Source organism: Saccopteryx leptura, chromosome 1, assembly GCF_036850995.1.
Source record: "Saccopteryx leptura isolate mSacLep1 chromosome 1, mSacLep1_pri_phased_curated, whole genome shotgun sequence".
Lineage (NCBI taxonomy): Eukaryota > Metazoa > Chordata > Mammalia > Chiroptera > Emballonuridae > Saccopteryx > Saccopteryx leptura.
In genome coordinates, this window is record NC_089503.1 from 259,152,481 (window position 1) to 259,169,869 (window position 17,389).

The 17,389-nt window shown below is 51.0% G+C and overlaps 1 protein-coding gene across 1 annotated transcript; it reads right to left on the reverse strand.

The window, feature by feature from the left end:
• Positions 1-202: 202 nt before the first annotated feature.
• PLVAP (plasmalemma vesicle associated protein) lies at positions 203-16,000 on the reverse strand. The gene is made up of 6 exons (XM_066349355.1): positions 15,532-16,000; positions 10,795-10,891; positions 9,982-10,694; positions 7,707-7,764; positions 7,526-7,604; positions 203-1,643 (listed from the first exon to the last, which is right to left on the reverse strand). Exons 1-6 carry the CDS (start codon positions 15,898-15,900, stop codon positions 1,637-1,639), a joined length of 1,323 nt encoding a protein of 440 aa, XP_066205452.1. The 5' UTR covers positions 15,901-16,000; the 3' UTR covers positions 203-1,636.
• Between the last annotated feature and the right edge of the window lie 1,389 nt (positions 16,001-17,389).

Sequence of the window (17,389 nt, forward strand, 5' to 3'; positions counted from 1 at the left end):
TATCCAGGAAGTATCGCTCCTTTGTCCCTCCAGACTTGCCTGCCCTGAGCGTGTGTTGCCAGCTTCTTGGCTCCTTGTGACTCATCCTCCTCCCTGTCCAGGGTCCCAAGGGATGGGCTGAGAGGGACTCAAGGTCAAAGGTAGGGGGTACAAACAGATTGTATAGATCACAATTTTTAGGTTGTTTTTCCTTTTGTGGCCATTTCCTTTTTTTTTTTTCCTCTGCAGTTTTCACGTTTCAGGGATAAGCCCCTTAGAATGGAGTGACTGAGTCAAAGGGTTGGTGCATCTTTACTTTTATCAATATCCCCAAACTAATTTCTAGAAGGGCTATGGCAAGATTTTCATCTCTACCAGTCCTGTAGGAAAATGCTCTTTTCTTTACATCTTCACCAGCTGTAGGTATTATGGTTTTTAAACTTTTTTCTAATCTGCTGGGTACAATAGGATTTCCCTGTGTTCCTCTAACGCACTTTTCCCCGGCTAACTGCTAGGTTAGTGATCATGGAGTTGAAGTGCTCCCCAAAGTAGACTGAGGCCCTTTCTGATAACCCATCTTGTCACAAACAACAAAATAAAACAAATGGCCTGAGACTTGTGATATTGTTCCTGGAATAATTTTGGCAAGGAGTAGTTCCTGCAATTCATGACAGGCTGTGGTAACCTCAGCGATTGTTGTCAAGACTTGGGAGAATCTTTGCAAATCTAGAAAAATGAAAGGTACAAATGGATGATCTGCTTTGTAAGAAACTGCATCATGAATATTTGCTGTTTTAAAGAAATACAAAGTTGACAACAATGCTGTCTCTCCCCACATGGAGTTGCCCAGACTTTGGGTGAAGCTACTATCCCCCCATGTTTGTTCTGGGTGGAAGAGCCTTCTGGACCAGGGACGTTGGGGCTGGGAGTCCTCCAGTTTTCATCTTTTTTCTAGTCTTGCTCATGGCAGGGTGGTGCCGTTTCAAAGCATAAATCACAACTCTTGGTGTCTTTAAAGGGATCAATAACATTTATTTAGTGACACTAACATTTTATAAGGACGATAGGCAGGGCTGGGTGTGGGGGGAGAGGGAGTGAAGGAGCAGCACCCTATGCCGGCTATGAAGGGTCAGTGGGCTACGCTTGCCCTTGGACCACATGCTCCCTGGCATGCGAGGTGGGCCTGGGAATTGTCCCAGAGATGGAAGTGAATGTCTTCCTGTTCTCACTTCCCTAGTCCTGAAGGGCTGTGGGTGAGGAAGCGTGGGGAAGATAAGGCGATCGGAAGAGTAGTGGGGGGGGGTCACAGGGGTGTGAGAGGATGCCCTGGGTGCCTTGTCTGTGTGTGTAGAGGGGTGTGATATTGGGCGAAGGTTTGTGTGCATGACATGTCACCATGTCTATGTGACATTGCCATTCTGTGGAATGTCATCGTGGCTTTGGTGGGTGTGAGCCTGTGAGAGTATTAGGGGCTCTGGGGTGTGGGAAGGATAAACATGGGGCACAGGCCAAGGGCGCCCACTATGGTGTGTTTACACAGGTCGCCTGACCATGGCCCTTGCTGCGTCCCACGCTGTTGGTGTAGGCATCTCGCTGCAACAGGTCTGCAGACCTGTGAGTCAGGGCCACCTCTCAGTCCTCAGGGCCTGGAGCCTTCTCAGCCACTAGGGCAGAAAGGAGATGGGAATACAAGTTTATCAGATAGACAGAAGGACAAACCTCGCCTGGTCCTGCCTCCTCCTACCCCAGCGCCTTGTTGCTACCAAGGACTCTGGCTCCCTAAGGGTTCATCCTCCTCGATGGACTCCTAATCATTGAACTGCTTTGGGAAGGGGGGAGTGAGACGTGTGCCTCCTCATTATACAAAAGAGAAGTCTGAGGTTCATAGAGACCACCTCCTGTGCTCCAGGCCTCTGCTGCAGTCTGACTCAACTTTGCTCCTTAAGGCTCTGGGATCCTGGAAGTTTGCCCCAAAGTTCCTGCATACCCCCCCACCCCCCACCCCCACCCCACACACACGTTCATTCTCAGGAGAGTTTTTCTCATGAGCCGGCCCCTATTCACATGCTCTCTGTGGACCCTCAGCGCCCTCAGGACAAAGCCAGATCCTGTTGATCAGGAATTCAAGGTTCTACAATCTCTTCTCTCCAGCAAGTCTGTCTCTTCAGAGACTCAGACCCTGCCGCAGTTTCCCCAAATTTCAAAAACTAGTATATTGCCTGACCTGCGGTGGCGCAGTGGGTAAAAGCATTGACCTGGAATACTGAGGTCGCCGGTTCGAAACCCCGGGCTTCCCTGGTCAAGGTACATATGAGAGTTGATGCTTTCTGCTTCTCTCTCTCTCTCTCTCTTTCTGTCTGTCTGTCTGTCTGTCTCTCTCTCTCTGTCTCCTCTCTCTAAAATGAATAAATAAAACCTAAAAATAAATAAAAAAGAACTAGTATCTTGCTTCCACTACCACCCCTCCCCCACCCTTTGCAGGAGCCTTCCTCCGCTGTGGGAATGGCCTCCCCCTCCTTGGCCTGGCAGAAGTTCTCGTGAGGGGTCAGGGGTTGGCGCAGCGACTGTTTCCTGGTGGGGGAGTGGGGGCCACAGCCAAGTCCTGCTTCCGCTGGCCCCCTCCCTTCCTTCCCTGTCTCTTCCCTGGGGCCCTAGCCTCACATTCCTTGGCTGGCTCTGGTCCACCCTCCCTGGCTCCAGTCTCTGTCTGACATACATACTTCACTCACTCCTGCCCACCAGTCTGCAACGGAGGGTCACTCCTTGCTATTTTTCACAGACTGAGGCTCCTAAGTCCCCATTGTTGACCTGAACCGGTGCAGTCGTCTTCCTACTGATCACTGGCTCTCACCTGCATCCCCAACCATAACCAGAGGGTGCCAACACCTGGTCTGGTCACATCCTCCTTCGCTGACAGACTGCCAGGGGCTCCCACTGTCCTCACCACAGCCACAAAGCCCTTTATCCTGTTATCGTCTCTTTGATTTCCCCTCCTCTCACTTTCCCCCATTGATCATTTGGCTCCAGCCATACCAGCCTTCTCACTTAAACTCACCAGGCATGGTTCTGCCTCAGGGCCTTTGAATGAACTGTGCTGTCTGCCTGGTTCACACTTTCCAGGAACATTCTCCCCACCATGGCTCCTCTCTCACTTCCTTTAGTTCTCTGCTCAAATGTCACCTCCTCAGGGAAGCCTGCCCTGCCCTGTGGAAAATTATAATTTTCTCTCACTCTCTCATCCCTTTTCTGTCTTGCCCATCACCATGGGGCCTTAAAACAACTCATTCACCTGGTTTATTATCTGTCTACCCACAAGACTGTGAGCCCCACAAGGATATGAGTTTCTGTGCCTTATTTCTGCCTGTGTCCTTGGCACCCTGTCAGAACCAGGGCTGCGCTCCTGTCTTTGACCTTCCACCTCTCTGACTTTTCTAGCTCGAGCCACATAGCTTCTAAATCAGTATTTACTTAATATTTGTCTTCATCTCAAGTGTATGTGTTGTGTTTTTAAATTAATTAAATTGACCTCTAATGGACACCCAGTCTTACCAAGTAAAGGAAAGCTCATGCACTTTTCACTCATAGAAAATGACCTAGGCCCTGGCCGGTTGGCTCAATGGTAGAGCGTCGGCCTGGCGTGCGGGGGACCCAGGTTCAATTCCCGGCCAGGGCACATAGGAGAAGCGCCCATTTGCTTCTCCACCCCCCCCTTCCTCTCTGTCTCTCTCTTCCCCTCCCGCAGCCGAAGCTCCATTGGAGCAGGGATGGCCCGGGCGCTGGGGATGGCTCCTTGGCCTCTGCCCCAGGCGCTAGAGTGGCTCTGGTCGTGGCAGAGCGATGTCCCGGAGGGGCAGAACATCGCCCCCTGGTGGGCAAAGCGTCGCCCCTGGTGGGCGTGCCGGGTGGATCCTGGTCGGGCGCATGCGGGAGTCTGTCTGACTGTCTCTCCCCATTTCCAGCTTCAGAAAAATACATTTAAAAAAAAAAAAAAAGAAAATGACCTAAAAATGTGCAGTGAAGCAAGGCCTTGTGCTCAAGTCCAGGTAATACTGGGCCCTGGTCTGCCCTTGCTTTGTGAACAAAGGAGAACAGCACATGTGCGGGAGGCCTTAGCGTGCGTTAGCTCTAGCAGAGACTTTCTTGAAGTGCTGAGGAATATGGATGGAAGGGAAATCAAATCCCAGATTGTGGGGTACATGACTTGATTCAGAACCTCAGACCCAGCTCCTGATTAGGTGCATCTCAAATTTGGACCCTGCTTATTAACCAATGTTACCCCAATAAATTTAATCAAAAAGAAAGAGTCCTGCTGAAAGTGTTGTCCAGAAACACAAAGGTTGCAGGTTCGATCCCTGGCCAGGGCACATACAAGAACAGATCAGTGTTACTGTGTTTCTGTCTCTCCTTTCCTCTCTCTGAAATTGATAAATAACAAAATTAGCCCTGGCCAGATAGCTTGATTGGTTAGAACATTGATCCAAAGCACAGAGATTGCTGGTTTGATCCTAGGATAGGGCACATACAGGAACAGATCAATGTTCCTCTCTCTCTCTCTCTCTCTCCCTCCCTCCCTTCCTCTCTTTCTAAAATCAATCAATAGCCTGACCAGGTGGTGGCTCAGTGGATAGAGTGTCAGACTGGGATGTGGAGGACCCAGGTTCGAGACCCGGAGGTTGCCAGCTTGAGTGCAGGCTCATCTGGTTTGAGCAAGGCTCATCAGCTTGAGCCCAAGGTTGCTGGCTCGAACAAGGGGTCACTCAGTCTGCTGTAGCCCCACGGTCAAAGCACATATGAGAAAGCAATCAATGAACAACTAGCAGGCTTCCGCAAACTACACCCCGCAGGCCGCATGCGGCCCCGAGGCCATTTATCTAGCCCCCCGCTGCACTTCTGGAAGGGGCACCTCTTTCATTGGTGGTCAGTGAGAGGAGCACGGTATGTGGTGGCCCTCACAGAGCTGGCCCCCTGTGTAAAAAGTGTGGGGACCCCTGAACTAAGGTGTCGCAATGAAAAACTGATGATTGATGCTTCTCATCTCTCTCTGTTCCTGTCTGTCCCTATCTATCCCTCTCTCTGACTCTCTCTCTGTCTCTGTTAAAATAAAATAACTTTTTTTTTTTTTTTTTTTTTTACAGAGAGTCAGAGAGGAGGATAGACAGGAACGGAGAGATGAGAAGCATCAATCATTAGCTTTTCATTGCCGGTTGCAACACCTTAGTTGTTCATTGATAGCCCTCCCACATGTGCCTTGACCACGGGACTATCAGCAGACCGCAGACTGAGTAACCCCTTGCTCAAGCCAGCGACCTCGGGGGTCTCGAACCTGGGTCTTCCGCATCCCAGTCCGACACTCTATCCACTGTGCCACCGCCTGGTCAGGCAATAAAATAACTTTTATAATAAAAAATAATAATAAAATAAAATTTGGACCCTGGCTGGGTAGCTCAGTTGGATAGAGCATCATCCCAATACTCCAGGGTTGCGGGTTTAAACCCCAGTCAGGGAATATACAAGAATCAACCGATGAATGCATAAATAAATAGAATAACAAATCCATCTCTCTCTCCCTTCCTTTCTCTCAAATCAATAAATAAAAATTTAAAATTTAAAAAAATATGGATTCGCCTGAGGTTACCCAGAGTATCTGGCTGAGCTGGGAACTGAACAAGCTGATGGTCCTGGCCTGCTTAACCCTGGCCCCTTCCTCAAGGGGGGAGAGTCAAGGCTGGAGCCCCGTGAGCCAGCGGCCCTTCCTGCGACCCTGCAGAGAGAAGCAGGAGGGGCCCAGGCTCAAGAGCCCATTGTTTTCTCAGCAGGGGGACGTCATTTGGGGTAAACAAACAATGTCAAGAGCTTCCCCGTTCTCAGCTGGGACCTGGACAGGCCTGGCTCTGGCACTGATTTGCTGACGCATTACCCCGGGCTGATCGCTTCCCTGGGGCCTCAGTTCCCTCTCTGAGAAATGGGGATAATAATAGAACCTCCTTCCTTGCCATGATGGCTTCAGGCCAAGATGGAGAAAGGAAAATCATTTGCTCAGAGCAGTGCAAATGATTGCACTGCCTACCCTCTTGCTGCCCTGTCTGCAGGCTGCTAAGGCTGGGCGACTTTGCTGAGGCAGCGCCTTCCAGAAAGAGGGGACCAGTTCCTCCAGGGGGTGAGCTCCCTTTGAAGGGGCTATGTAAGAAGAGGTGTAGTGGAGATGGAGGTACATGGAGAACACCCTGAGTTGTTGGTGACAGACCTCTAGAAGTCTTGGCTCAAGGCCTGCATTTAGCACCCTGAGGTTGAACTAGACCCAGGTAGTCTGATGGTGAAGTCATTAAAGGAAGCCACAGGCTTTGGGTGTCAGAGGAATCTGACTTTAAATCTCGGTTGCCTCTCTGGACCTCAGATCCTAAACCGCAAATAGGCTAGCCAATCTCTGAGTCCTAGGCCAGTGGTGTGTGGCCAAACAGGGAGTGTGACCTCCACCTGGAAGGGAACACGGGGTGTTCCGGGGCGGCAGCCTGAGTCCTCTTCTCCGTGATGTACAGGGTGTCACTGGATGGGTAACTGGGCCCCAGGAGGCAGTGAGGGGGCAGGGCATGGAGCCATGACCTGAGCATGTGCTAGCTGCCCATGAGCTTCCCGTTGAGGCCCCCAGCCCCGTGCTTCAGCCACCGGGAGACAGCACCTTACAGTTGGCAAAGCATTTCCATACCCTTGATTTCAGAGATCCCCATTTTAAAGAGAGAGGGAAAAAGAGAGAAAGAGACAGAAACATAAATCTGTTTCTGTATGTGTCCTGATGGGAGATTGAACCTGCAATGAACCAGCAACCTCTGCGTATTGGGACGACACTCCAAACAATAGAACCATTGGCCAGGGTGAAGCCCCGATTTTTGTAGAAGTAGAAAGTGAGGGGTGGCGTGAGAGGCCCAGGGTCACTCTCAGATGTTGTTCTTTCTTTTTTCCTTTCCACCACTCTAGCCCAGGTCACTGGCCTTTGCTGTAGCTACTCATGCTGCCTGGAGCACTCTTCCATCTGTCCTCCCCGGTCTGTTTCTGCTTATCCTCCAGTTCAGTTGGCCCTTGCTCACCAAGGCCCTCCCTTGTTTATCTAGAATCAAATCACCTGGGTTCATGTCCTAGCTTGCTCCTCTCTAGCTGTGTTATCTGGAGCATGATGCATACCCTCTCTGTGCTTCCTTCTTCATCTGGAAAGTGGGAATAACAGTTGCTCATCAACTGATAGGGTGAATGAGTTAATAGTGCAGAATGCTTAGAGCAGTGCCAACCTTGCACTAAGCTCCTAATAATTGAAGGTTCCTGGTCACTCTTCCTATCATGACACTATCACTGTCTCTCACCCACTACTCAAGGAGTTTTGTGAATAGAACTGTGTGCATCTTAGTCACTGCTGTGTCCTCAGGGCCCTGCATAGGGTCTGGTTCACAGCAGGCACTCAATTAAGGAAGCACCAAGTATGAGATGAGCCTCCCTCCACCCCTAGTCCCGAGACCAAAGCAGGAGACTGAACATCTCAACCTGCCCAGTATCTCACCCAAATGGAGCTGCATTGGCTGCAGGGGGCCGCTGGGACTCCAGGATCCTCTTCTTGAATTCTTCCAGGCTAGCTGGGTCTGCAGAGAGAGGGGGTTAGGCCCAACCTATTGCCTTAGTAACCCCTTCCCCTGGGCTAAGGATAGGCAGCAGCCCCCCTTCCTGGCTCTGCCTGCACTCACCGATGGGAGGTGGGTTAGGAGCAGGGCCAACAGGTCTTGGTATAGGCATCGGCTGTGACTGTGAAAAGAAGGATAGAGGGAGATTGGCAGAGCCAGGACCCCTGAACCAGAGTGCCAGGGAGATTCCTGCCTCTCCATGCCCTTGGAGGCCTGGTTCTATGGTCCCTCCAGGGTGGAGAAATGGACAGGTACTCACAGAGGACACATGTGCTGACAGATGTACAATCATCATCTGTGCCCCCTGCCTTAAAATGACTGAAGACTCCAGGGACTGGCTATGCTTGACAGCTCCCCAGAGAACCTACTCTTTAGAGCTGGCTGCTTGTTTCCATTACAGACTCAGTGACCACCTGACCCCAATCCGTGACCCCACTGAGTCTATCCACTCAACCCAGCCCCCTCCAGACCGAAGTCGACCCACTCTGTAAACTACTGGACCCCAATTCTCAATGCCACAGCTCAAACAGCCTGAGCCAATACCTCTAAACCTGAAATCCAAAACCACTTCTGAACTCAAATTACCTAAAATTTAATCCTAATATGAAAATGGAGACTTCATTAGAATCAAACCCTAACCTAAACCCAATCCCAATGACAAACTTGATATGATATAACTTTAGATCTAACTCTGGCCACAACCTATCACCTAGACCCAGCTACTATGAAAAATCCACCCCTTAACCCCATCCCCAAGCCCCAGCCCTGGGATCCACCATAACTACCCACAAACACCTTCCTCAAGGTCATGCTTGACCCCAACTCAACCTTAGATCTGCAGCCTCTACCTGAAACAGAACCCCATCCCATGATCAGCACCCACACGACATCTATTCTAGATTCAGCCTTGAGCCTCATCCCAACCCAATGTCTCTCCATTCTAACCCAGGGTCACCTAATCCTTCACCTCAAATATAGTCCAGCACCAGCCGAACTCAACTTCCAACAAGCCATCTTAAACACAACCCAGCTTCAAGTCCTAACCTATGATCAATGCCAGTCTCTGTTCCTCCTAATGTCCATGAAATCCTAAATCTACTCTTGGTCCCAAACTTTTTGTGTGTGTGTGTGTGTGTGACAGAGACAGAGAGAGAGAGTCAGAGAGAGGGACAGATAGGGATAGACAGATAGGAAGGGAGAAAGATGAGAAGCATCAATTCTTCATTGCGGCACCTTAGTTGTTCAGTGATTGCTTTCTCATATGTACCTTGACAGGGGTGGGGGGCTACAGCAGACCAAGTGACACCCTGCTCAAGCTAGTGACCTTGGGGTTCCAGTTCAACGCTCTGTCCACTATGCCACTGCCTGATCAGGCTTGGCCTCAAACTTTTAATCATCTTTAGACATACCAGCCACCTACACCCACCTGAGCCTTAAACTTCAACTTCAGTACTGCAACCCAAGCCCAAAGCAAATGACATCCTAGATTTACTCTTCATCCAACTCTATGTCCAACAGCTACTCTGCATGCAACCCCTGACCTGACTTTTAACCTTTTCTTATAATCTAGACTCCAAATTTAATCCCAATTCTAAAGACTAATGAGATGGAAACCTATACTAACCCAAACCAACCCTACACATGGCAGTTACCAAGAATTTACCTTGACCCAACTCTCAACAGAAATTCAACATCCATTTCAAGCCTTTCTCTAGACCTGACTTGACCCTCATCATAACTTAGATGCCACTCCAAACCATACCCCACAGCCACCTGATCCTTCAACTCTTCAAACAATCCCCAACCCTTACACCAGCACTCAATGAATCCCTGATCTTCACCCTAAACTAATTTTGAGGCCTATCCAGCTGCCCTAAACTCAACCCCAATCCTTAACCCTTTATCAGTGTCATTCCCAATTTCAAACTCCACCTCAATCCTACTGCCAATAAAATCCTACATGAATATATAACCACAGTCCTTAAACCAACTCTATATTCAATTGCCACCTGTGTGTGACTCTACCCTAAATTCTAAGTCCATCTTCAATGCCTCAACTCAGCCTGGTCACAATGCAACTGATATTTTATATAGATTCACCCCTCACTCAACCCTGGACCCAGTAACCACCCTACCTCTGACTCCAATTTTAACCCTATACTCTTCTGTAGTGTTGATCCCTTTCAAACTTGGCTCCTATCCTAATGTCAATGAAACTCTCAAGTGAGTCCTAATAAACCTAAACTCTAACCAACCTCAAATCCAAGTTCAACATCACCACCAGTTTGGCTTCTAGTTCCAACCCCAGTGCCATGTGAATCCCAGGCTGCTGGCTCACCTTGGCCTTTATGCAGGTGTCCAGAGCTGTGTTGCTGACAGCTAGCTGCATCTTGAGCTGCTCAGCCTCCCGCTTCTTCTCCTCCAGCTGCTTGGCCATGTTGTCTCGCTCTTTCCGCAGCGCTGCCTTCTCCTCCAGTGCTAGCTGGGTCTGCTTGGCGCATTCGGCCTGGAGCTTGGCCTCCCGGGCCTGGGCTTCCTTCTCCACTTTTTCCTTGGCCTCCTGACTGGCCCGCAGGCTCTGCTCAACCTCCAGCTTCTGGCGCTGGAGGTCCGAGTTCTCACGGCTCACACGCTCAATGCCAGCCCGCAGGCTCCGGGCCAGCTCCTCCACCTTGTTGCTCATGATGGTAGGCATGTGGTCACAGCTTCTCCGAATGGAGGCTAGTTCTGAGACAGGATGATGGAAGGTGCTGAAGCTCATGGTATCGAGGTAGCGAGGGATAATGGAGTCCTTCCAGAGGTTGCGCAGGTCCGTCTCGAACTTGTCCTTGTCCAGTGAGAGACAGAGGACCTTCACCTTCTGCAGCCGGTCCTCGGCTAGCTGTCGCTCCTGCTGCTGCTGCTCCCGGGCCTTGCTGCACTCAGCCAGTTGCTCCTCCACCACCTGCTTGCTCAGACTCAGACTCTCCTTGTCTTTGGTGCACACAACCTTCTCCTTGGCCAGCTCCATCTCTAGTGTCTTGGTCTTCTGGTTCAGCACGAGGTGCAAGGCTACAGGGACAGGATGATAGGACTTGGGAAAGTTGGGGGGCTGCCAAGGAACTGGACGGGGAGGCCACCACCCTGGCTCCCTGCTGCCCGAACCACTCACCATCACAGCTCTTGTTAGTCTCCTTGAGTTGCTCTTGGCATTGTTTTTCACTCAGGATAATGGCAGCCATGTACCTCTGGTTGTTCATGTAGACCACCTGTCCGGACGGGACACAGGACAGAGCTCAGAGGGGCCTGTGGGTCCCCTGAACCCAAACTGCTCAGACCCTTGGGGCTGGGGCCTCATCAGATCCAGCACTCAGAGGACTTAGTTTGGCCCAGTTCATGAGTGGCTCCTTTATTGGGAAAGCTGGTCTCATCTTCAAAAGTTGTTACGATGACTACAATTTGATAATAAAAATGAAGGAGGCACTGACACATGCTAAAATGTGGATGAACCCTGAAAACATGATGCTGAGGGGCAGAAGTCAGTCTCAAGAAGCCACATAGTCTCTGATTCTACATATTTAGATAAAATGTCTAGAATAAGCAAATCCTTAAGAAACAGAAAGCAGTTTCATGGTTTCCAGTGGATGAGAGGAGAGAGGAATATGGAGTGTCTGCTAATGGGGACAGGATTTCTCTTTAGGGGATGAAAAATATTCTAAAATCATTTGTGATGATGTTGCACAACTCTGTGAATGTACTAATAATTATTGAACTGTACACTTGAAGTGGGTCAATTATATGGCACATGAATTAAGTTGTTTATGTTTTTGTTTTTGTATTTTTCTGAAGCTGGAAATGGGGAGAGACAGTCAGACAGACTCCCGCATGCGCCCGACCGGGATCCACCCGGCACACCCACCAGGGGCAACGCTCTGCCCACCAGGGGGCGATGCTCTGCCCCTCCGGGGCGTCGCTCTGCCGCGACCAGAGCCACTCTAGCGCCTGGGGCAGAGGCCAAGGAGCCATCCCCAGCGCCCGGGCCATCTTTGCTCCAATGGAGCCTTGGCTGCGGGAGGGGAAGAGAGAGACAGAGAGGAAGGGGGGGGGGGGTGGAGAAGCAAATGGGCGCCTCTCCTATGTGCCCTGGCCGGGAATCGAAACCGGGTCCCTCGCACACCAGGCCGACGATCTACCGCTGAGCCAACCGGCCAGGGCCTGAATTAAATTTTTATGATTCAATAAAGGCCATGTCTTCCACAGTTTGAGGAAAAAATACTCTCCACAGAAATATCACAAGTAAAGATATGATGAGTGCAGAGGGTATGTCTTTTTCTCACTCTTGTCCTTGGGAAACTGGGCCTGTGCTAATACCTGGTGTTAGGGGGAGCAGAGAAATAGCTCAGTCTCGGGTAAAATTCCAGTGAGTTCTTTCAGAACCCTTAGCCACAGCAGTTCTGCCGGTGCAGACAAAGTGAGTTGGATCCAAACATAATATAAGAAAGAGGTTATGGCCTGACCAGGCGGTGGCGCAGTGGATGGAGCGTCGGACTGGGATGCTGAGGACCCAGGTTTGAGACCCCGAGGTTGCCAGCCTGAGCGTGGGCTCATCTGGTTTGAGCAAAGGGCTTGCCAGCTTGGACCCAAGGTCTCTGGCTCAAGCAAGGGGTTGCTCAGTCTGCTGAAGGCCCGTGGTCGGGGCACATATGAGAGAGCAGTCAATGAAAAACTAAGATGTTGCAATGCGCAATGAAAAACTAATGATTGATGCTTCTCATCGCTCCGTTCCTGTCTGTCTGTCTCTATCTATCCCTCACTCTGACTCTCTCTCTGTCTCTGTAAAAAAATAAAAAAATTAAAATAAAATTAAAAAAAAGAAAAAGAAAGAGGTTATGGCCCTGGCCGGTTGGCTCAGTGGTAGAGCATCAGCCTGGCGTGCAGGAATCCCGGGTTCCATTCCCGGCCAGGGCACACAGGAGAAGCGCCCATCTGCTTCTCCACCCCCCCCTCCTTCCTCTCTGTCTCTCTCTTCCCCTCCCGCAGCCAAGGCTCCACTGGAGCAAAGTTGGCCCGGGCGCTGGGGATGGCTCTGTGGCCTCTGCCTCAGGGGCTAGAATGGCTCTGGGTGCAACAGAGCAACACCCCAGATGGGCAGAGCATCGCCCCCTGGTGGGCATGCTGGGTGGATCCCAGTAGGGCGCATGTGGGAGTTTGTCTGACTGCCCCTCGTTTCCAACTTCAGAAAAATACAAAAAGAAGAAAAAAGAAAAAAAAAAAAAGAAAGAGGTTATTTTCTAATTAGAACAAGTGTCAAAATAGAACAAGTGTCGAAAGGGTTCTGGCGCCTTGACACAGGTGACGGTGGAACAGATCCTAATAAAATCACTGAGTTTGCCCTGGCCAAATAGCTAGGGTGGTTAGAGCATTGTCTCGAAGTGCAGGGGTTGCTGGTTCGATCCCTGGTCAGGGCACATACAGGAACGGCTCATTCCTGTCTCTCTTTCTCTCTCTTCCTTCCTTTCTTGCTTAAATCAATAATTTTTTTTTAAATCACCAAGTTCAAGTCTCTTTTTTCTTCTAGGGTCTCAGGACAAGAAATGCAGTTGCATTTGCAGAAAAATGTAAGGAAAACTATGTTTCTTAGCACTTCCAGAATTACGGAAATACCAAGATTAGTATCTGCTACCATCAGACACGGGGGCTGCTGGAGTTGGGGCTGGGGACAGTCCAGGGGCTACTGCACGGCCATCAGAACCCTTCCTCCTGGGGTGGGGGGCATGGGACCCAGGGCCCCCTCAGGAGAAAACCCTGAGGGGTTCCAGCCCAGAGGAATTTGTCATCTCAAAGGGGAAAATACTATGATTTTCAAATTTTAAAGGAGTGAAGCCTGACCAGGTAGTGGCGCAGTGGATAGAGTGTCGGACTTGGATGCGGAAGGACCCAGGTTCAAGATCCCAAGGTCACTAGCTTGAGCGCGGGCTCAACTGGTTTGAGCAAAGCTCACTAGCTTGGACCCATGGTCTCTGGCTCGAGCAAGGGGTTACTCGGTCTGTTGAAGGCCCGCGGTCAAGGCACATATGAGAAAGCAATCAATGAACAACTAAGACTAAGGTGTCGCAACAAAAAACTGATGATTGATGCTTCTCATCTCTCTCCGTTTCTGTCTGTCTATCCCTCTCTCTGACTCTCTCTCTCTGTCTCTGTAAAAAAAAAAAAAAAATTTAAGTAGTGAAGATACAGATATTTAGATTTCTAATCTTCCATGACAGGGAATCAGGATTCTGGGATCCGTGCAAGTTTCTGACACATTACGATCCTGATTCCTTCCTAATGACTCCTGGTCTGGATGGTAGTGCGTGTCCTGGATGATGTGAATTGGTTAATTCCCAGGAAGTGAGACAACTGATGGCTCACCCAGGGCTTGAGAGGGTACACAGCCCTGCCTGGGGGCCTGAGGAGGGACCTGCCCTCATTCTCAAGGTCAGATAGGGACCCATACTTCCCAGGAGGCCTGTGTGGGGGGGAAACTCCTCCCATTAAAGGGCCTGAGGGGGAAACCACCCGGCTCTGGGGTCTGAGGAGGGCTCACCCGTTTGGGGGTCTGATGGGGACCCATCCTTCCCTGGGGGTCTGAGTTGAGACCCACCTTGCCCTGGAGTTTAAGGGGGACCCATCCTGCTCTGGGGTCTGAGAAGGAACTCCCCTCATTCTGGGGGTCTGAGGAGGACATGCCTTGCCCTGAGGTCTGAGAAGGGGGAGACAGGGCTCTTCCTGGGGCAGATCTGAGGAGGCCTTTCTGTCCAGTGAGGAGGGCTAGGTGGGCTGAGGCTTATCCTTCACCTTCCCGCATCTCACCCCAGCCAGCCAGAACCTCTCCAGCGGGAAGAATCAAGAATCAAGGCTGTCCCCACCCAGTCTCCTTCCCCATTCTACCAAGGCCCAAAAGGGGAAACCCTTCTCAGTGTCTGACACCAAGACCTCCACAGATAAAGCACATGTGTGGTGTGTGTGAGGGAACATGAGCAATTGCCCAGTGAGTTTGACATGCATGCAAGGAAATGATACTCTCCATGAGAGCCCCATGTGTGCCGCTGTGACTTTCTCCAGGGAGCCATCGGCTTCTGCCCGTCGGGAAAGCCACCTTCTTCTCAAGCCTCCATTTCCGCATCTGCAATAGTACTTAGAGTTTCTCCCTGCCTCCTGGGCTTCAATGAGATATTTCTCAAGCAGATGCCAGCATAAAGCAAATATAAGCCATTCATATTTATTACTAAGAAAGAACCAAACTTTCTGAGTTTTTTGTTTTCTTTTGTTTTTTTAAGTGAGAGGAGGAGAGATAGGGAGACAGACTTGTGCATGTATCCCCACCGGGATCCACCTGGCAACCCCTGGCTGGGGCCTGAAGCTCAAATCAACTGAGCTATCTTCAGCACCAGGGGCCCATGCTCAAGCCAATTGAAGCACTGGCTGTGGAAGGGGAAGAGAAGCAGATGGTCATTTCTCCTGTGTGCCCTGACTGGGAATCGAACCCAGGACATCCATACACTGGGCCGATGCTCTATCCACTGAGAAAACCAGCCATGGCCATTTTGAGTTTCAGTTAGCGATTTCTTATTTGCAACTGGACATTCTGGGCACTTTACACTTATTAAGTCATAGGCCCAGGGCTAATGCCCAGTTACACTTGAATTTTGAATAGATAACAAATACTTTTTTTTTTTAAATGTCAATATATCTCAAATATTGTATGGGATATACTTATACAAACAAAACATGCATTGCTGATCTACTAGAGCTCCTCATGTAAAATGTAAGGTCTGTGACTCCTCATCTCATGGATGGGGAGACTGAAGCTCAGAGGTAATGTGACTTTCTGGGGTCACCAGGGCCAGTGTTGAGCCCTTCGCCTTACCCGATCAGCTTGGCACTGTCGGAAGCTGGCATTGATTCTGTCCAGGTCTCGGCGGACGTTCAGCAGCATCTGCATGATGGTGTCCTTGGCACGGGCGGTGAGGTTGAGCTCCTTGGACAGGTTGGCCTGGCTGGCCGTGAGCCCTGTGACCTGGCTGTACAGGCTCTCAGCCCGGCGCTCGGTGGCCTTCAGGTTGGACTCGGTGCTCACATGCACGTTGCCATAGACCATGAAGAGAACCAGGCCCAGGATGATGAGGAACTGGATGAGTGAGACAAAGAGGAAGAAGTAGCGCAGGTAATACCAGCAGCCATGAGGGCTGCCCCCCGTCCGAGAGTAGGACCCCCTGTGCTCCATCGCCAGGCCCATCTCCTCCCTGGGCTGCTGCCGCTGCACTGGTGCTGCTCAGCTGGCTGGTCTGCTGTGGGTGGTGACTGCCCCTTCTGGACCCTGCCGCCCACAGAGGGGAGTGTTTATATTACTCCTTTTAATACTTCCTCTGCCTGGCTCCTTCCTGGCCGGGAGGAAACAGGGGCCGTGGGTTATCTCAACACTCCCACCCAGGCTGTGAAGGGAAGGTGGAGAGGGAAGGGGGGCGGGGAACAAGGCCTGGCTGGCCGCTTTGATTAACACTGGGTGGGGCACCAGCTGGGTGGCTGAGCTTCCTCAGCGGCTCTGAGCCTGCGTTTCTCCACCTGCCCCTGCTCTGTTCCAGGTGCTGTTTCCAGCACGTGCAGCATATTATTAGCTCGTGTCATCGTGTCCATCATGCGGAGGAGGACAACTAGGCACAGGAAGGAGAAGGGACCGGCTCTGGGTCTTAAGCTGCTAGTTCACTGAGTGAAGCTTACCTTCCAGTGGGTTGACTACACATGTGTGCCCATCTCACAGGGCAGTGTCAATTAAATGAGCTAAATATTGTGGAGTGCTTAGCTCACAGAAAGGTGATCCGTGGATGGTGGTGACATGGACTTCCCAAGTTGTCATCCCACCCAATCCTGGTTCACATAGGTTCATAATAAATGCTCCGGGAACAGCAGCACAAGCAGCAGTGAACTTGGAGATGAGGAGAGCCAGCTGGGCTTGTGTGAGCTAATGGGAGGGCCTTGTCCTGTCTGTGCCTCAGCGTCCCCCTCTGCGAGGTAGGGTATGCATGATGCCCAGTCCTAGGGCTGCGGCAGGAAGCTGTTGTTGTTATTACTATCACTTTCTGCTGGAAGCATTATTTTGGGGCTCCATGAGATGGTGAAAGGAAGTGCCAGATAGGTGGGAGCTGAGCCTCACTGAGGGTCACCTCCAGGTGGGCATGGAGGAGATTTTAGAACCAAGGAGAAAAGGGTGTGCCCTCCTGCCTGTCACCCAAAACCAGGAGTTCTAGGGTCACCCCCCATGCTGGGTGATGACAGGCTCTCCAAGAGGCATCAGCCCCAGCCTCAACTGGGAAGACCCCCAGGCTTGGGGAGACAGAGTGGGACACAGCCTCTAAGGGTGGCAGAAAAGAGGGGTGGGGCTGAGGGGAAAGCAACAGGAGATGGAAAGGATGCTGGACCTTGGTTAGGTGACAATAACACAAGTGCGGTCCACTGTCTGGTAGGGGGTACAGCAGGGTGAAGGATGCTGCAGGAGGACTCATCCCCTCATTAGCCAGTGTAATGAAGTGAGGGGTAGTTGGCAGCGAGAAGGGGTACTCCAGGGTGGTGTTCATCAAGGAGGTAGGAGTTGTGTCGAGAAGGAGGAAGTTCCCGGGGGAGGCAGGAAACCCCTGTCTGACCTTTGGTCCTCACAGCTACCAGGTGATTCCTGAGTCCCAGACCCTTCCCAGCTGGTTAGTGAAGGGAGGAGGATTGGGGGCTTCAAG